Raw genomic sequence first — 19,051 nt, 5'->3', positions numbered from 1 at the left:
CCAGGTTTCTTATGCTTTACACTCCTCCAACTACTCTACGATAGAATCCCTCTGGCCTACAGTCTTCCTGACTCCAGGCCAGGCACTCTTATCCACTGTACCATCTAGCTACCTGACCTATAGGAAGCAAATAATAAATGCTTGCTGATTAAATGGCTATTCCATGCCTACGTTTATTCTTCTTCTTGGGGCAATTAGGTGGCATTATGGATAGAGTGGCAGGCTTAGAGTCAGGAAGACCTGAATTCAAATCTAGCCTGAAATACTTACTTAGCTGTGCGACTCTTACTTAATCTGTTTGCATTAGTTTCCTAGTTTGTAAAATGGGAATAATAATAGCACCTAAATTTCCCAGGGTGGTCGTGAGGATCAAATGAGAAAATAATTATAAAGTGCTTATCACCGTGCCTGACCCATAGTAAACACTATATAAATGTTAGTTATTATTAATTGTAATTATTATTTTCTGTCATCTCATCTTGTTAAAGGAATGATCATTTGAGCTTATGTGTGAACCTTCCCCCTTACACTCAAACCTAAAAATGACCCCAGGACAACATGCTGATAAATAGAACATAAGCAACTTACAAATTGGAAGCAGCTCCTGACACTTGGCTCAATGTTGCTGCCTCCAAAGGAGGCAACTTCGCCCAGCTGCCTTGGGATTTGGATGGAATCATGCAGAAGGAGGCCCAACCTGCGCTGATCACAAAATCCCATTGAACTTGCCACCTGCTTAAAAAGATCTACAAGGAAAAGAGAAAATGCAAATGGTAAAATGGCTGCACACCGAATTATTCTGAAAACTTTTTTTTTAAGTTTGTTAGTGACAAATAGTCATGTTGTGCAAGATCATCTCTACCATATACTGATTGAGCCATTTACTCTGGGCATAAACTGGATTAATCAAAATTGTATAAATTAAACTGTATGATGTTGAAGGAAAGTATAATCCTAAAGTAAAATTTATATCACAACACTGATAATTAGTGAGAATTCCAAGCTCAGATCACAATATTTTGTGAATTTGTATACATAAGCATTTTTGGAGATAAAAAGTTTTCATATTAACTGGGGACTTATTTTATTAGCAAAATTCCTAAAAAATAGTTCAAAGTACCTTCCATGTTTGGAATCAGAAAATCATTTTAAGAAATAGCAAAACTGGTAAAATATGTTGAGTCAAAGGATTGGACAATGATTGTTCATTAAATAGAGCAAAAAACTGGTATAATGTTCATGTTATTTCCAGAAATGAAATGCATTTGATATGTCTTTAAAAAAAAGTTACCAAAAATCCAAGCTTCAAAAGAAGTAATCAACTCTTACTATTATCAGCACAATTCCATTCTCAGGGAACTGGTTGTATTAAGATATTCTCCAAGGATATTTCAAACATAAAAATAACAAAATTTAGGCCATGACCAACTGTAGTGCCTATTTATGTTACCCAATTAATAAAAACATGTTTATCCCAATGTCATGAATAGGTTTTCATATAGCCCATTTAAAAATTATTATTGTTATCATGCCCTTTCAATTGCATTAGAAATACAATTTCTGACATCTCTCACCATTAATTTACAGTCATAGGCCCTAGTCCCTGTATGTGGACAGACATGGATGGTCTGTTCCAAAAGAAATTCATAATCTAAAAGAGAAAATGCTATCTGAATACAGGAGAGTATCTGAAAGGAATTTATCAAAAAATATCTAAGAAAAAACCTTTTCAGTTTGAGTATTTTGTGTACTTAGTTTCAGGGAAGGATAAATATTGGCAAGAAAGACAACTCAAAAATGCATCTAGATAACATTAATGTTAAAATATCTTGGGGTCAGAGGACCTTCAATAAAGTCCTATCATAATAAAATAGTGGCTCATCATGATATAGAAGTGGCTGTTCTTTTTTAATTAAAGCTAGTTTACTGATTTGTTTTATGCCATTCCTGAGTGTTTTCCTTCCCCACCATCACAAAGCCTTTCTCTACGTCAAACTGTTTTTTTTTCCTGTTTGTATTTTTAAAGTTTACCAAAACTAATCAACACATTAACAATATCTGAAAGTATATGCAAATCCCACAACCACGGTCCTCCTCTTCTCCAATGAAAGAAAGAGGGTAAATTTTCTCATGTCTTCTCCATGGCCAAGCTTTGACCCTTGGTTATTAAGGAGTTGCTTCTCTGTCACAGTTTACCAAATAATGACAAGCTTAAAAGATCTCAAGGACAAGTAAAGTGACAGCCATTTTTTAGTATTGTCTAGCTGAGAGATAGTTCAGTGATAAGACTACTGGACCTGAAATCAGAAAGACCTGAGTGCAAATCCTACTGATGACATATACTAACTGTTTGGTCATGGGGAAGTGATGTCTCTTCTCTCAGCCTCAGTTTCCTCATCTGTAAAATGAGTTTATCAGTATTTAAATTGTGTGATTGTGAGGTTCAAATGAGATCAATTTGTAATGAATCTTGAAACTTCAAAATGCTATCTTAATTACAATTATTCTTATTATTATCCAAGGACCTGGCTAGTTAGGTGCAGGGAGATGCAATAAGAGGTTCACCACTTGGTGATTTCTTTCTCTTTCTTTCTCTTTTTCTTTTAAGCTCCAGAAATTTATCATCTAAGAATACAACGGTGAAATCTCAGATACTGGAAGTGTATAGATCTGAAACATGCAGCTAAATATATGCTGGGTGTGGGTGAACTCATTCTGTTTTCTCTCCTATCCCTGGAACTACAGTATTATATCTGAAAGCACCACCTGACTCATTTCCCTTCATTTTTTCCCTGTGTATGGCACGCAGATCTACACATACACATCAGTCCTGTCCACAAACAGGTAACAAGGATATTTTTTTTTCCATTTAAGATGGGCTTCACATAAGCTACGTGCTTATTTCTATGTTTGCAAACTCTTGGGAGGAAGAAAGGGAACATGTCATTTAAATCCTCACTGCCTTTGTATTCTCTTTTTAGGAACAATCCAATTGTCAGTCAAAACCAACAGAATGCAGGATTGACATTTTAAAGATATGTAAAGTCATGCTTTCTTAATGCCTCCAAATCAACAAGAGAAATGTTCATCTTAAAACTCTGAAGTTTCACCTCACATCTATCAGGTTGTCAAAGGTGACAAAAGAAACCGGAGAAGTTTGAAGGGTCAGAGGGAAGACAGGCACATTAATGCAATGCTGCGAATAGCAATACCCCTACTTGACATTACCCCAAGCAGGCCAAAGAAGAAAAAGCCTCGTTTATATGAAACAAGTTTGGTGGTAGCAAAGAACAGGAAGAAAAATGGGGGCCCACTGATTGAACAAATTGTGGTATATGACTGTAATGGAATATTACTGTTCCATAAGAAATGGTGACTATGAATAATTCTGAGAAATCTGCAAAGACTTGTATGAATTAATGCAGAATTAAGTAAGCAGAGCCAGGAAAACAGTTTACATGATGGCTACAACAACATGAAGGAAAAAAAAAACGCTAAAAAAAATTCAGAACTCTGAAGTAATGCAGTGCTCAATCATGATTCAGAGAGGCCACTAAAGCAAACATGTCATCTAATGCTTGAGAAAGAGGTAGGGGACTACAGATGTGAAATGAGGCGTTCATTTTTAGACAAGATCAATAAGGCAATGTATTTTGTTTGGTAATACTTATTTGTAATATGAGATAGTTTTAATGGTGGCAGAAGGGAAACATTAGGAAGTAACAATGATATAAAAAAAGAAAAAGCGCTAATAAAACAGCTTAAAAAACTAAAGTTATCCTTTCTTTGGTAATAAAATCTTAGTAATTTTGTAAAGTTAAAACTTAGGAGCACAACTTGAATTACTATCATAAACAATAAATCAAGAGTTTGAGATTATCTACTCCCAGTTTCTCATTTTTACAACTGAGAAAACTGAGGTCCAAGGTCATATAAATAATACATAGCAAAGTCAGAATTCAAAACCTGGATCCGATTCCAAACACAATCTTCCTACATTCCACCATGCTGCCTCTCAAAAAACACTATACTGAGTGACAAAGGAAGCAATGTGTCTTGAACACAAATGCCAGACATTGTAGAATGCATGTTAACAATGAATCCCAAAGACTACAGAGTTACACAGATTAAACCTTCAAATCTATTTTTCTGACTTCCGCTAGGTCAGGAAATCACAGTCTTTAGCCCACAAGAATATATGTTTTATTCAGAAACATTCTATTTGTTGTACAACAACGCTCATATTGGAGGAGCAGCTAATCCTTCTTGAGCGATTTTCTCTCTATTTAGATAAACACCCTTTATTTCTATAAAGAAATGGTACAGGGTACACCACGTGAGGCTTTGAAAACATGTCTAGAAAAAGTACTCAATGAGAGTATGTGTGGATCCTTTTGTGAAAATGGAACAGTAGTGTTATTTTTTTCTTCATCGATTAACTAGAAGTATAATTACTCAAAAATAATAAAAGATAAGAATATACACACAAGTTAATATGCATGACTTACATCTGTACTTGTCTTCCAAATGTGCTTTACACAGGGAAATAACACCAGTTTTAAAAGATAGGACACGGATTCTTCCTGTACGACCCCTAAAACAGGAAAAAAACAAACAACAAACCAGTTACTGCTGCTATTCTAACAGCTTAATCCCAGCCCTTTGATTTCTCTTTCAAAAAGAAATTTTAAAAAACCGTACATATCTTACTCTCAGGAATCTATCCAACATATAATTACCCTTCTTAATCAAATATTTTGATGCTCATCACCTACCGCTGGCTGACTGAAAACAATACAAAATGGCCAACTCTAGCCTCTCACTGTTTAAGCATATATTTGGATAGGATTAATCAAAAAGCCTTACTTGAATTGTAAAAGTAATTATGTAAGTTTCAACAGGAGGTGAAAAAAACCCCCAAAACCCAACACCTCTTTTTTATTTATCTGTGGAGATTCAACAGCAGGTTACACAGGAAACATAAGTTTCAAGGCAATAATTTGTGGAGGGGCCTCTGGGATCTGAGCTTGCTTTGTTGTTTTTTTTCTGTTTGAAAAGGCACAAGTTAATTGTCAGGGCAATTGTTTTGTTCTTTAAAGCTACCTTATTTTCATTAAATTTTCCACTTAGGGTTAAGAAAAGTACTCATTTCAGCCAAAAGAAGTATAATAGAAACTTTATGTAAAAACACAACTCCCTAAGAAAAACATTAATATCCAACATTTTATTTGTTATAGCTGCCAAACAAAGGGTAGCTTTTGTATAGCTAACTACATTTTTGGTAGATGTAAACTTTTGTTGTATGGAAATATAGCTTTCTGATCAAAGGTAACACGTAAAGATGAACATTACTCATTTGTAAATAGGATTATTTTCTGCACTGGCAAAACATGGGGGCAGGGGAGAAAAAAAGTCACAGTATATTTGTTGAAAACTCCACTTACTTCTTATTAATTCCCATTACAGCCAGTAGCCTAACAAACAGATGTTTGTAGGAAAAGCCTTTTAGAAAATTTCTCCTATCTGCCTCTCTAAAACCTCTTAACATCTGTCTGGTCACATTTATCTCTCATTTGGGACTGGTCCACTCATCTACTGGGGAAAAACTTCAGACATATACTACTCTAAGTCGAATAAACATGTTGGATGTGAGTACAGAAACCACCAGGCTAGCAATCCTGGAAAGTTTCTCTCTCTTTTAAAACAAAAAAAATAAAGGAGGTTTACATAACTTAATTTTCAAGGTCTCGGACTTGGCAAGATATGGTTTTCAGCGAAGTTGAATGGAAGCTACATACAAAAATGTTATATGAATTGATATGAATTATTTGAAAATGGAATTGGGAACTACTTTCTAAAAACCTATGATAAATATGAGGAGAAAAGCAACCCCAAAACCCACTAATACTTTATGCTAGTATGGCTGAAATAAAAAAATTTGTGTGCTTTGTCTATAATAGCTAAGAATTTAATACCCAGATGTTCCTGAAATTTTTTTTAAAGTGACACCTTAACATTATTTTTAAAAGGCCAAAATAATAATTTCAAATTTAATATAGGAGGAAATGGGGGCGAAGTCATAGGAGAGCCAATGTTATAAGAATTATCATAAGTAAGTCCTTACTTATTTTATAAAAATCTTCCTTAACCAACAGGAATAAGATTTTGTCGCTACTTGAAATAAGAGTCTGTAACAAATTCTGATGTATAAAGATAATTCAATTAGAACTTAAACCAATTCTTTCTAGAACTGATAACTTAGTTGGCTTTGTTATATCCAGGATCAGACCAAAAATTATTTCACAAATTAAGTTCTAAGAGAATTAATGATGGTGCCAAACCTTAATGAAATTTTAAGAAATTAAATACATTGTTTGCGGAAATGTTGATGATGACAATAACTGGATTTTTAAATTCATTTTGATTTATTTTAGTCATTTATTTTCATATATACTATATGTAGTATATATTATATATGTGTGTGTGTGTGTGTGTGTGTGTATGTGTATAATATACATACATACACATAGTAACCAAAATAGCTACAACTCACTGACAGATATGATAAGGTTTTCTAGCAAGACAGTATAAACACTTAAAATTGCTGAAAACATTCCTAAATGTCAATAAAGGAAGGTCTAAAAATAAGATGTATTACCATGAGTCCTCCCACTTCGTTTAGAAGGTTAAAAGGTATCTTTACACTAATGAACTCTGCAGTGAAAAAACATTTTGTAAAAATGACTTCACCAACTACGGGTTTTGTAGCTTTAGGAGAATCTATTTTCCACCTCTCACTGTTTGAAAAACAGATTACCCATTTTCAACCAATGGCTCAACTAAGGGCAGCCATTAAGCTGTAAGCTTTATGTAATGTACATTCTAAACACCTTGTGGCCTTAGCTACGTGTTCTGTGTGTAGGAAGGAAGACTGTTAATTACTCCTATCATCATCAGGGCATGTAAGCCTTTATAATAAAAGCCAGCTGCACGTACGTGTCATAAACATTCAGCAGCCAGTTGAGGCACATGTCCACGCAGAGAGGAACATTGACCAGGTTATTGTGCTCTTGCTCCAGTCGATCATAAATAGTGGTCAAACAGTTAATGATCTGTAGGATGTCCATGGGCTGGTCGTTTTGTTTGAGGTTGTGCTGGTCCAAGGCATCACATGCAGCAGACAGACTCAGGAGATCCACTGAGTGAAATAAAAACAGCAAAATAAATAAATAATAAACAAATAAATAAGGAAAAAAAGACAAATCAAAAATCAAATTATTTAAGAATAGCTTTTTCTTAACAACTACTTCTTTCCCTTAAAAAAAAATCACACCAGGACTAAAAACATTCTCCAGCAATTAAAAGTAAATTCCCACTTTAAAAAGCATTTTTGTTCTCTCCAGGGTAAGCAGTAGGTTTACTCCTCAAATAAGTCCTTTTAACTTTACCAAATATTCAGGGTTACAAATTGCTCAAGTCTTTCAGTAGATATCAAGCTAAGCTTAGGGTCAGATGAGATAGGGATATGGGGAGGGAGAAGGTGGGGACTCTATCCTTCAAAAATTATGTCCTTAAGACTAAGGAGTGAGATACCTCTAAATAAACTGAGCAACTTCCAACTGATTAAGAAAATAACAGTTTTCATAGGTATTGAAAATACTACCTTGCAGAGTTATTAAGGTTTATCAGCTGGATGAACCTGTACACAGAGAATATTTTACTTCCAGCTATGCATTTATAATAGGTTGTTTTTCTTCTTGGAACATTACTGAACCTGCTAAAAATCTGACTACTTTTCTTTCGCAAGAAAAGGCACAAAACAAACAAACACTACTCTATGGTATAATAGTCTCACCAACCTAACTAAAGATAATAGGCTAAATGACTAAATTAACTACACCAACCACAGACTAACTAAACTAGCTATAACCAGGAAGATAACATAATCTCAATTTCACCTTAAATTTTGTTTTCAAATAGTAATAGTAGCTAACATTGATCTAGTGTTTCCTACATTCCAGGAACTACGCTAAGCACTTTACAATTATTGTGTCATTTGGTCCTTACAAGAACCCTGGGAGAAGACTAGTGCTGTCATTATCCTCATTTTACAGGTGAGGAAACTGAGGCAAACATAGGTTAAATGACTTGCCCAGGTCACATAGCTGACCTGGCTCCAGGTCACATGACTTGACTCCAGGCCCAACACTCTTTCACATACTTAGAAAATTTTTTAAAGCTTAGTCAAGTTTTTACTCTTAACTTGGGATGGGAGCTAATAATATGCTGACAGAGCAGAAAATTTAACTAACCTAAAATATGTGCCTTGTCCAACATCAGCAAATCCACAACCTATTTATCAGCTCTATTCCTAAGGGTCATGAAAGATGCTTTCCTCTAATACCAATTTATTACCCAAATTGGAAACACAGCAGCAGTGTGTGTGTGTGTGTGTGTGTGTGTGTGTGTGTGTGTGTGTGTGTGTTTACCATCTTCAACTCTGCAGCTTAGGTTGAATACTTAATTCCTTAGAGATGGTGAATCAATGGTAATTAAGAGAACTCTTCAAGTGTCTGGGTGGCAGTTTAATTATAAACACATCTCCCAGCCTGTAAAGGGTTTTCTTACTATTCAACATCTTACGTGCTTTTAACCACATGCTGGACAAAATGTCTGAAATGAAATTAATGTAAAAAATGGTGGAAAAGTGGTTTTCCTCTTTTGAGAAACAAAATCAAAGAGGAAAATATGAGAGTAGATTATGATTAAACGAGAAAACATATATGAATTGTTTTACAAACCTTAAAGTACTATAATTATGACCAAAAGCGTATTTTCATGTCTATATTCACTTAAAAATATGGTGAAATCCTAATCACAGTCATAGAATTTCAGAGATGGATAGGGCCTTCAAACCCTTTATTTGTATAGGTGAGGAAATTGAGGCCACAAGAACATAAGCAATATCTCCTAGGTTTAGAATACAAGTTTCCCCAGTATTCCCTCTATTATATAATACACTTCGTCTGATTGTGGAGTGGAGAGCTGATTTTTCCTCCTTTATTTCTCCTCCAAGAAAGATACTTATTTCCATGCACTAGTTTCCCTAAAATGGCATACAATACTTCCAAGTGCATTTCTCCATCGCATTATTTAAGATGTGCTTCATGACTGAAGATGGCTTATCACTGCCAGTCACTGTCACTTTCAGATTCTCTTTCCTCCCTTTACAATCTTAAATGCTTAAATGCTAGTTAACTGGTTAAACTATCCATGGTCCTCCGCCTTTGAAGCCCTTGCTCCTTGAATAAATGGCAAACCTTTTATTCTTTGATTGACTATCACACTTCCCAGCTGTTTCAGATCTCTGCTTTCCTTGCTTCTCCAAAGAGGACCTTGCCTCCTCCTATACTGAGGAAAGCCAGGCTATCTGTCATGAGCCTTTCTCCCCTCCTATCCTTCAAAATCCTTCTACATCATTCCCCATCCTCTCCTTTTCACCAGTTTCTGATGAAGAGGTGGCCTTTCTTATCAAAGCCAATTGCTCTGCTTATGCCTTTTCCCTTCATCCCCTTCCATGTTCCTTTTCATGTCCTCATAATCTCTTGCCTAGGCTATTTCAATATTTTCCTTACTGCCCTCTCAGTTTCCAGTCTTTTCCCTTGCCAATTTATCTTCCACACAATTGCCAAAATGACCTTCTGGAAGCCAGGTCATGTTCCAATGCCATCATTGCTCAACAACCCTCAGCAGCTCCCTATTGCCTCTAGGATAAAATCCAAACTCCTTAAACTGGAATTTAAAGCCACACACAGTTTGGCTCACACCTACCTTTCCTGGCTTAATTTAATTCACCATAGACTTCTCACACTAGTATGCCTTTGGTATTCTATTTCCCTGCGTGCCTTGCTTCAAGGGTTTCTCCATGCTTGTAGTGGACTTTCTCCTTTTTAAAGCCACTTAGAATCTTATCTTCCTTCAAGGCTTAGGTCAGGTCCCACTCCTGATTCCCCTAATAGTCAGCCCTCCACCTATCCTCAAAAAAATCTGCTTTACAAATATCCCCCAGCAGAATGTAAGATCCCCTCTTTGGGGATAAACAATAACATGAAAGACTGAGTAAATTTTTGGATGAAAGTGTAGGAGAATAAAAGAAGACCATTATTTATTATTTTAAAAGACACATTTTAATTTTCTTTCTTGTGTGCCAGATCAACGAGATTATCTTCTTTCCTGAAGGAACAAAAAGACTTTAACTGACAAATTTTCCAGTAACAGGGATGAGGATTCCAAAAACTATCATCATGGGAAGAAGAGGAATGATTTTTCCCAACACCAGCAATACCCCCCCAACATCCTCTTTTACACCTTACAGTAAATCAGAAACTAAGTATATGGTTTCTTCCAGAATCGCCTTTGTGAGGGAGGGAATAGCAGCCATTAAAAAAAAATTTAGACTCCTTTACGCAAATCAAAGCAAACTTTTCCATCTCTAAACTCATTTTTCATTGTGAGTTGACTTAACTTCAGTGAGATGATGAAGAGAAACAAAAATACTTTAATTTCATCTTATAAGGACCTACACTTCCTTTCTCTGTACAAGTGAATGGGTAGCAGTACCAAAAGAATTTCTGGAGTATAAACAGCTCCAATGGGGAGCAAAGCATTGCTCTATGATAACAAAAGCAGAACACGGAACAGTCATGAGAGAAATATACAGTGTGCTCTGCTTAAACCAGACGTGATTAAACAAGAGGGCAATCCATCACGGAAGATTATAAAACACATATTCCAAAACAAACACATAAAATAGAACTCTCGTTTCACAGCAGATTCAGAAAGTACTTGTAGCACATACTAGTTATTTGAAAGGGGAAAAGAATGATGAACAATTTATTTGTAAAGCAGTTATTTTTAAATTTTATTTTCTCTTAAACAAACACCTTGGCATGTTTACTCCAAGGCTTTGCTTTGTTTTTGCTTTTATTTTAAATGAAATACTTAGAGTAATTCTGGAAGCCTCAACAAGCATACATTACCGAGGAAATCACCCTTTCACCTCAAAGCAATTAACTTTCATTTTTACGTTTTGTGCACCTATTGAGAAGCACAATTACAGGATATATAAAAAACTTTCTACGTTCTAACATATCCCTGTTCTCAAAATACATTACAGCAAGGATGCTATTTGTTAACCCTGAAAAAGCCAAGAAAGATTTTGGTTTAATCCTAGGGCTGGATGGCTTTAGTCATTATGGGGCTGGAAAGAGGAGAAAATGGGACTTGGAAAAAAGCATCCATGTGTCTCTAGGCTGGACTGTGCTCAGTAAAGGGAAACAGTAAATAAGAAAGATGGGACTCATGTAACCTGACTCCCAATTATCTTGTAAAGAGTTTGAGCACTGGCTGCCTGCATATTACTCTTCCTGGTCCTCATAAAAAGACTCTTTGATTATTCTACCAGTTTACTTTCTCATTTACACTTCTTCATCTCCTGGATACAAATGAACAGCTTTTATTATTATCTGTGTCACAGAATCTGAGAATTTTCAAAGAGTCCTTAAAGATCCATTCCTCTCATTTGACAGAGGACAAAACAGCAACCCAAAGAAATGAAATGACTTATCCAAGGTAATGCTGCTAATCTTCTGCAGAGACTATAGTTGAATTCTGGGTCTCTTATTTATTGAAGCCTGTTATCTTTTCATTACAGGTACATGCAGAGTAGCCTGGGGAACCAGAGTGTGAGGTACAGTTACTGACTTTATAGAAAGGAAAATTCCATAAAACATTCTCATTTCATGAAACTCATCTACTTGGGGGGAAAAGAAAGAACTAATTAATGGTGAAAGCGGATTAATGCTGGGGGGGAAAAAGTCCTATTGTAAGCTCATTCCAAGAGTAAACCTGGATGCTCCATGTTGATATATAAATAATCCTTTAATCTAATTAGCACAGGCAGGGAAAGAGGGGATAATTGGTAGAGAAACTGCTGTGCATTTCTAGTCTCTTCTTGCCGAGACTGCAGAAGGAGACTATGGGCAAAGTAGATTGTTATTGACATCATACTGTTCAGATGCAGTCTGCACTCAGAGCTGAGGTATTTTAAAAACAAATCTACACAAAGTAAGCAAGTCAATATGCTTTGATGTGAATATCAAAAAAGGTAAGGTAAAAACAAGAGAGCAATTTTTTCACCTAGCTTGCAGTGGGTGGCTAGTGCCACAGCTGTGCCTTTATCTAGCTAACAACCAGGCTGCAAAAAAGTCTCTGTACTCTGTAATTTAGTTGCTGAACATTAACAAATTGTTCCCTATTTCTTCTTGATCTCGAAGTATTTTTTTCTTCACATTTATGAACGGTAGCATATTTATTCCTACAGTTTGGTCTCACTTTAATCCACAACATACAGTTATAAACCAAATATGCTTGATTTGTTAAGTGCATTTTTATTTCTGCCACTTAATAAAGATGAGGTATATTTCTAATTTCTGAGGCCACCTATGTTATGACTAACATGAGAAAAAATGAAAGAGCAACCAAAATGCCTAGATTATCTTTTTTTATATATAAATTTGAGTGAAGATAAAATTGGACATATGTTCAACAAACTGAACCTAAGTCTTGTATACTTTACTGGTATTTTCTATTGATATAATTAGCCACCAAATTGATTTTCTATCCATAACAGCCTGAAAGCCAAAACTAAGGGTATTATGACAGCATTAAAACAGACCCATATGTTTTGACAGTACTCTCTGTACCTATAAGCGTGTCAAACAAGTTTCTCTAAATGCTTGAGTCTTAATTATTGCCTTTCTTTGTATCCTCAACACTTCTCTTTGTGTTCCGCTGTGTACATAGAAATGTTTTTTCCTTGTTTTGTATTTAAGTTTAAAATTAATAAAAAAAAATTTTAAGTGGGATTGGGGAGAATTTTCTTCAAGTTAAATTGGTAACCTCTATCATACAATAAACAACTCTTTAGGACGGTTTTGAGGTAGGAAAAAAACCTGGGAAAAGAAAAGGCTAATGCTCATGGTACCCTTATTTCATATTTTAAATTGGACTGTTTACATTTAGAGCAAATGTGTCTAAAACTGTGCTATACAATACCATTCATACCTGGAAAGGAGTTGTTTTCACATTAGTCAGGGAAATTAAAGGGAAAATCCTTGTCATGATGTCAACTTTTTTTCCCCCTATGGTCTATCTGAAATTTTACTTTAAGGAGAACAAGATGGAAACAAGAGCACAACTGTATGTGAATGCAATGATTTATGAATGCATTTAGACAGAAGTTACTTGCCTGATCTCAATACCCAAAGTTAAATTGACAAGAACGAGAATGACTCTCTTCAGACTTCCAGTACACCTTTAGGGCTCTGACCATTGTTCCTTGAGACTGATAAGAATTTCTTCCAAACTCCTGTGGTCTCCAAAGGAATATTCCACCACTTACTACAGTAACCAGTTCATAATTACTACCTTCTATAAAGGGACCAGTGGGTGTGGAATGAGGTGGGGTTAGGAGGAGATAAAGAAGTTAGCTCCCAAACCCTGCAGGCAAAGAATTCCACTGCTGGATTCTCAAAGAGAATCATTAAAGGAATACCTAGCTAGGCGATAACATCAGTTTCACTGCAGTAGAGCCTATAGAGCTAAAAAGAAAGCCATTTGGACTTCAAGCTACAGGGAAACTATGTACCAAGGTTTGCTTCGTGTTCTACCCGATATGCCCACCTAAGCTTACATATAATTCATACACAGCATTTAAGCCTCTATGTCTAGGCTATCTTACCCAAATGAGGAACTCTGTCCCTTTACCTTCAGCACAACATTCACTTGGGCAATGAACACTTATGTATCTCCACTTGCATAAAAGACATTCACAGAATTCTAATTCTAAAAATAAACACATTGTAACACTTTTCATAGAAGATACAAAGGACATGGCATTGAAGTTTCATTAAATTAATTGCAACTCAGGCAATGAAAAGTGTTACAATGATTTAATTAATTAATTAATTGATATGATTAATTAATTAATGCAAAATTATCTATATCCCATAAATGAGAAATGACAATAAAGCATGGGAGTAAAATTAGTATTCTAGACCAGCAGTAGGCCAAGAGAATGCTCAAAAAATTCAATACCAAGTTATAACCCAGCTGACAGCTATTCCCCCTTTTTTCAAAAGTGGCAGTACCCATTTCATTTTTCATCAAGGAAAAAACAGCCAAGATCTTTAAGCACTGGGTTAATACTCACAGCAGAGGGCTTTCTGCAGTCTTCGGAGTTTCATGGCAGTTCTATAAGCCGAGAACCTGACATTATTCAGGTCAGCTAAGGAGAAAAGGCAAAAGACTATTTATTATTTCATCAGAAAAGCTCATTGACAAAGAAACAATAGTTTTGTTAACAAAAAATGGGTTCAAAAATAAGAAAGTATATCTTGTCTCTGCTCCAGGAAATTGCTTTGAGGGAAGAAATTCTTTTAGTTATGAATGCAGCTTCCAAATGCAGCTTTGTTTTTCAAATTCAAAAATTCAGAAAAGGCTAAATTCTGAGAAGAAAAACAATGGCATATACTGCTTGAGGTAGTCTGTCTGTGTGTACACATATATATGTCTGTATATGTATATACACATAATACATATATGCATTACACACACACATATATATATAATGCATTATGCACATACAATCATAAAATGCTTCAGGAAAGAGAGAAAAAAAATTTCTAGATTTTAAAACTCAGTATAAAATCAAAATAGTAAGAAATTTTAAAAAATTTACTAAGTACCTACTATGTTCAAGGTATTGTACTAGGTACTGAGGATATGAAGACATAAATAAAGCAGCCCTTGAATGAAGGAAAAAAAGCCAATTCTTTTTTTAGATAATTAGAAGGATTTAGTAGCCAATCAAGGTGGGAGATATTTTAATAGCATATAGTTGGCCAATAATCCTGTGGCTTGTTCGCACCAGTAATAGCAAGTGGATTATTTAACTACTTGGTAAAACTTTGCAGTAATTACCTTTATATTTATGCCATGTATATTTATATATGTACTTTTTGGCCTTCCCTCAATCTAATGTTCCTTCTAAGCAGGGGTGGTTTCATTCTTTGTACTGGTATCCTTAGTGCCATGTTCTTAATAGACACTTAATAAATACTTATTGATTGATTGTCAGATATTTTCAACAGTGCTTTTAAAAATCTTAAGTAACCAGCTTACCAAAAGGAAAAAATTCCCTTACTTTGTTTTCCATCAACACTTTGTATATGGTGCTATGGATATTACACACCTAATTTTGTTCTATTTTCATGTACATGTTTATCATTTGCCTAGTTACGTTGTTGTAAACTCCTCATTGGCAGGCTATCTCTTTTCAAATCATATCTATGAACACGTACACTCTAAATAGGACTGCTGAGTGGATGAATTAATAAATGTGAATAAATGCCCTTCTCAAACATTATTGTTCCTATGGTTAAACTAATTCTAACTTGTGACTGGAGAAGAGAGTGGGCCTTAATTTACTTCCTTCAATTACTTAGGCTCAATAGGTAGCTAGATGGTATGTACAGTGGACAGAACACTAAGCCTGGAGATCTGAGGAACTCCAAGAGTACTAGGTGCAAAAATCTCAGGAAGATCTGAGTTCAAATCTGGCTGTAGAAAATTAGTAGCTGTATGATTCTGAGGAAGTCACACAACCTCTGTTTGCTTCAGTTTCCTCAACTGTAAAATGGGGATAACAATACCACCTACCTCCCAGGACTGCTGAGAGGACAAAATGAGATAATATTTGTAAAGCACTTAGCACAGTACCTGGCACATAGTAGGTGCTGTATAAATGTTTTTCCCCTACTTTTTTTCCCTTCCCTCAATAGAGGAATCAAATATTTTACAGAGGAGAACAAAGTCTAAATTTACACCATAAATAAGGGAAAAGTGTATTATTCATCTTGGAATAATGCAATTCCCAGCATTTACAAAGCCCTTCTTGCACTGTCTTCCATAAGTCGATTCTGTAACACTTTTTTACTATGAATTCCTATAGAATGAATAATTGAAACCATAATTTAAAATGTTACCTTATCTTCATCATTCTATGTAGTTATATTTAGTGTGTAAGCTCCTAGAGGCAAAGTCTCCTCTCTGCCTCTCTCCTTCTTTGCCCCCTATTTTCCCCACTATCTCTTCCTCCTTCTCTATGATATTATAGGCACTTAAGTCCTGACTGAATGAATTATTATTATAATGAATTAGACAAAGTTTTAGTTCTAGGGCATCTGTGGAGCAAAAGATATCTACTGGCAAAAGGCATTAATTAATTTGGAGGGATGAATGGGATCTTCAAAGTTTCTAACTATGCCCCAAGTGAATTATACGAATAGTAAGACTTCTTCTTCCATATACTAACCATAGACTAAGTAGATAATTTTTTTCTCCTAAGTGAACTTGATGCAATTAAGCGTGTCTGAATATCCTTTTTTTTTCTCTTTTCAGGGAAGGTGAGGTATACAAGCATATATTTTACAACCCGTATCTGACTCCTCTCTTAATGTTTACCTGTTGTATGTTCTCTTTTTTAGTGGTATTAACGTAAATGGTACTAATTCCTTATCTTCCTTACTAGAGCTATAGCTAGTGTAGATATTTGGGAAAGAACTACGCCCCAGGAGGGTGTTTTTGCTTTACCCTAAATTTTGCTGCTGTCCTTCCTCCTGCTCCTCCTCCTCCTCCTCATCCCAAATGTTTATAAAGTACTTTAAGGCTTGTAAAGCACTGTATCTATGTACATAGTAAACTATTAAAAGCTTTAAACTGTATTAATACTTTTTGGACTTGGGTATGTAATATATAATAATTATGTGCATATAGATAATATAAATATCTCATTTAAGTCTCACAATAAACTTGTAAAGTATGATTATCTCTATTTTAAAGATGAGGAAACTGAGGCTATCATTATCCTCATTTTAGAGATGAGGAAACTGAGAGAGATTAGCTGATTCGCCCAGTTTAAACAGCTAGTAAGTATCTAAGAATTTGTACTTGGGTCAGTCAGTCAATAAGCATTTATTAAGTACCTACTAAGTGCCAGGCACTGTGCTAAGTGAAGAGGACAGAAAGGCCTATAGGAATTCACAATCTAATAGGTGAGGGAGAAAACATGCAAACAAATATGTACAAATAAGCTATATATAGGATGAATGGAAAATAATAAACAGAGGGAAAGCCTTAGATATTAGAGGGATTGGGAAAGGCTTCCAGTAGAAAGTGAGATTGTAGCTGGGCCTTAAAGGAAGCTATGGAAGCCAAGAGGCAGAAAAAGAGCATTCCAGGCATGGGAGACAATTAGAAAAAACGTCCAGATTTGAGAGATGGAGAATCTTGCTTGCAAAATAGCAAGGAGGCCAGTGCCACAAAGAATACATCGATTGGTATAAAGGATAAGACTGAAAGGCAGGCTATGCCACAAAGGGCTCTGAATACCAAACATAAGTCTTGTATTTCATCCTGGAGGTGATAGGAAGCCACTGGAGTTCACTAAATAGCAAGGAGAGATGGTCAGACCTGTGCTTTAGGAAAATCACCTGGGTGGCTGAATAGAGGATGAACTGGAATGGCAGAGGAATGACAACCAACCAGCAGGCAATAGTTCACACTTGAGATGACAGTCTGCACCAGGGTGGTGGCAGATAAAAGAGCATATTCAAAAGATCTTGCAAAGGTGAAATCAACAGGGCCTCGGCAACAGATTAGATATGGAGAATGAGAGAGAGTGAGGAGTCTTGAATGAGTCTTAGGTTGTGAGCCTGGGGTGTTCTTGACATTAACAGGGAAGTGTATAAGCAGGGAGGGTTTAGAGAAAAAGATAATCAGTTCAGTTTTGGATGCGGTGAGTTTAAGCTATCTAATGGATATCCACTTTGAGATGTCTGAAAAGTAGTTGGAAATCTGAACCTAGAGGTCAGAAAAGAGTATAGGGCTAGATATGGAGATTTGAAAATCATTAGCATAGAGATAATAATTAAATCCCCCCATGGGAGATGATAAGATTATCAAGTGAAGGAGAGCAAGAGAAGGGGGACAGAGGCCTGTGGGGCGTCCAGAGTTAGCAGAAGTGACCCGGATGAAGAGCCAGCAAAGGAGACTGAGGAGTGGTCAGATAGGTGTGAAGAGAACCAGAAGAAGAGAATCCTTAAAACCTAGAGAGAAGAGTAGGAAGAAGAGGATAATCAACAGTGCCAGAGACTGTAGAGAGGTCAAAAAGAATGAGAATCAAGAAAAGGCCACTGTTTTTGGCAATTAAAAGATGCTTAGTAACTTTAGAAAGGAGTTTTGGATGAATGATGAGGTTAGAAATCAGATTGTAGAGTTAAGGAAAAACTGAGAGAGGAGAGGAAGGGAAGGCACCTATTACAGATAGTCTTTTCAAGGAATTTAGCCACAAAAGGTAGAAGACATACAGGATGACAGCAAGCATGGAAGAATCAAGTGAGGGTTTTTTGAGGACGGGGGAAATGAGGAGATGGGGGAAGGCATGTTTGTAGGCAGCAGCAAAGCATCCAGTAGACAGGGAGAGATTGAAGGTAAGAGAGAGTGGGGTAAGAGACTGGGCAATTTGCTGGAGAAGATGAGATGGAATGGGACTGCTCTTGTAGACAGAAGAGTCTGCCTTAGTAAGGAAAAAGGCTTCATGTGAGAAATGATGAAGCAAGAAATAGGGGAAGAAGGCATCTGAGTGATATGGCATGAGAAAGATAGGAGAAGAGAAAGTTCTTCGTGAATGGCCTCAATTTTTTCAATAAAATATGAGGCAAAGTTCTCAGCTGAGAGGTTAGTAGGGGAAGGAGGATCCAGAGGAGACTCAAGGAAGGATGAAAAAGTTTGGAAGAGCTACTGTCCCGAGTGGGCTCGTGAATTAATTAGGAAAGTATAGAAAGATTACGTAGCCCTAGCAGAAGAGATGGCCCAGTTGAGGTTATGTAACCTAAATTTGTAGTAGACCCAGTCAGAAGGGCTGTATGAT

At 36.0% G+C, this 19,051-nt stretch overlaps 1 protein-coding gene across 1 annotated transcript in view; it reads right to left on the bottom strand.

Moving 5' to 3' along the window:
• The window catches only part of DMD (dystrophin), a 1,828,382-nt gene that overhangs the window by 91,994 nt on the left and 1,717,337 nt on the right, over positions 1–19,051 (bottom strand). Inside the window, 4 exon segments of the mRNA XM_078146592.1 lie at positions 589–746; positions 4,509–4,594; positions 6,997–7,198; positions 14,273–14,347. Coding sequence (XP_078002718.1) covers positions 589–746; positions 4,509–4,594; positions 6,997–7,198; positions 14,273–14,347 — 521 coding nt within the window.

Source organism: Phascolarctos cinereus, unplaced genomic scaffold (genome assembly GCF_003287225.1).
Source record: "Phascolarctos cinereus isolate Bilbo 61053 unplaced genomic scaffold, phaCin_HiC Scaffold_726;HRSCAF=1367, whole genome shotgun sequence".
In the NCBI taxonomy this organism is placed as follows: Eukaryota; Metazoa; Chordata; class Mammalia; order Diprotodontia; family Phascolarctidae; genus Phascolarctos; species Phascolarctos cinereus.
This window is presented reverse-complemented; position numbering and strand designations above follow the sequence as displayed.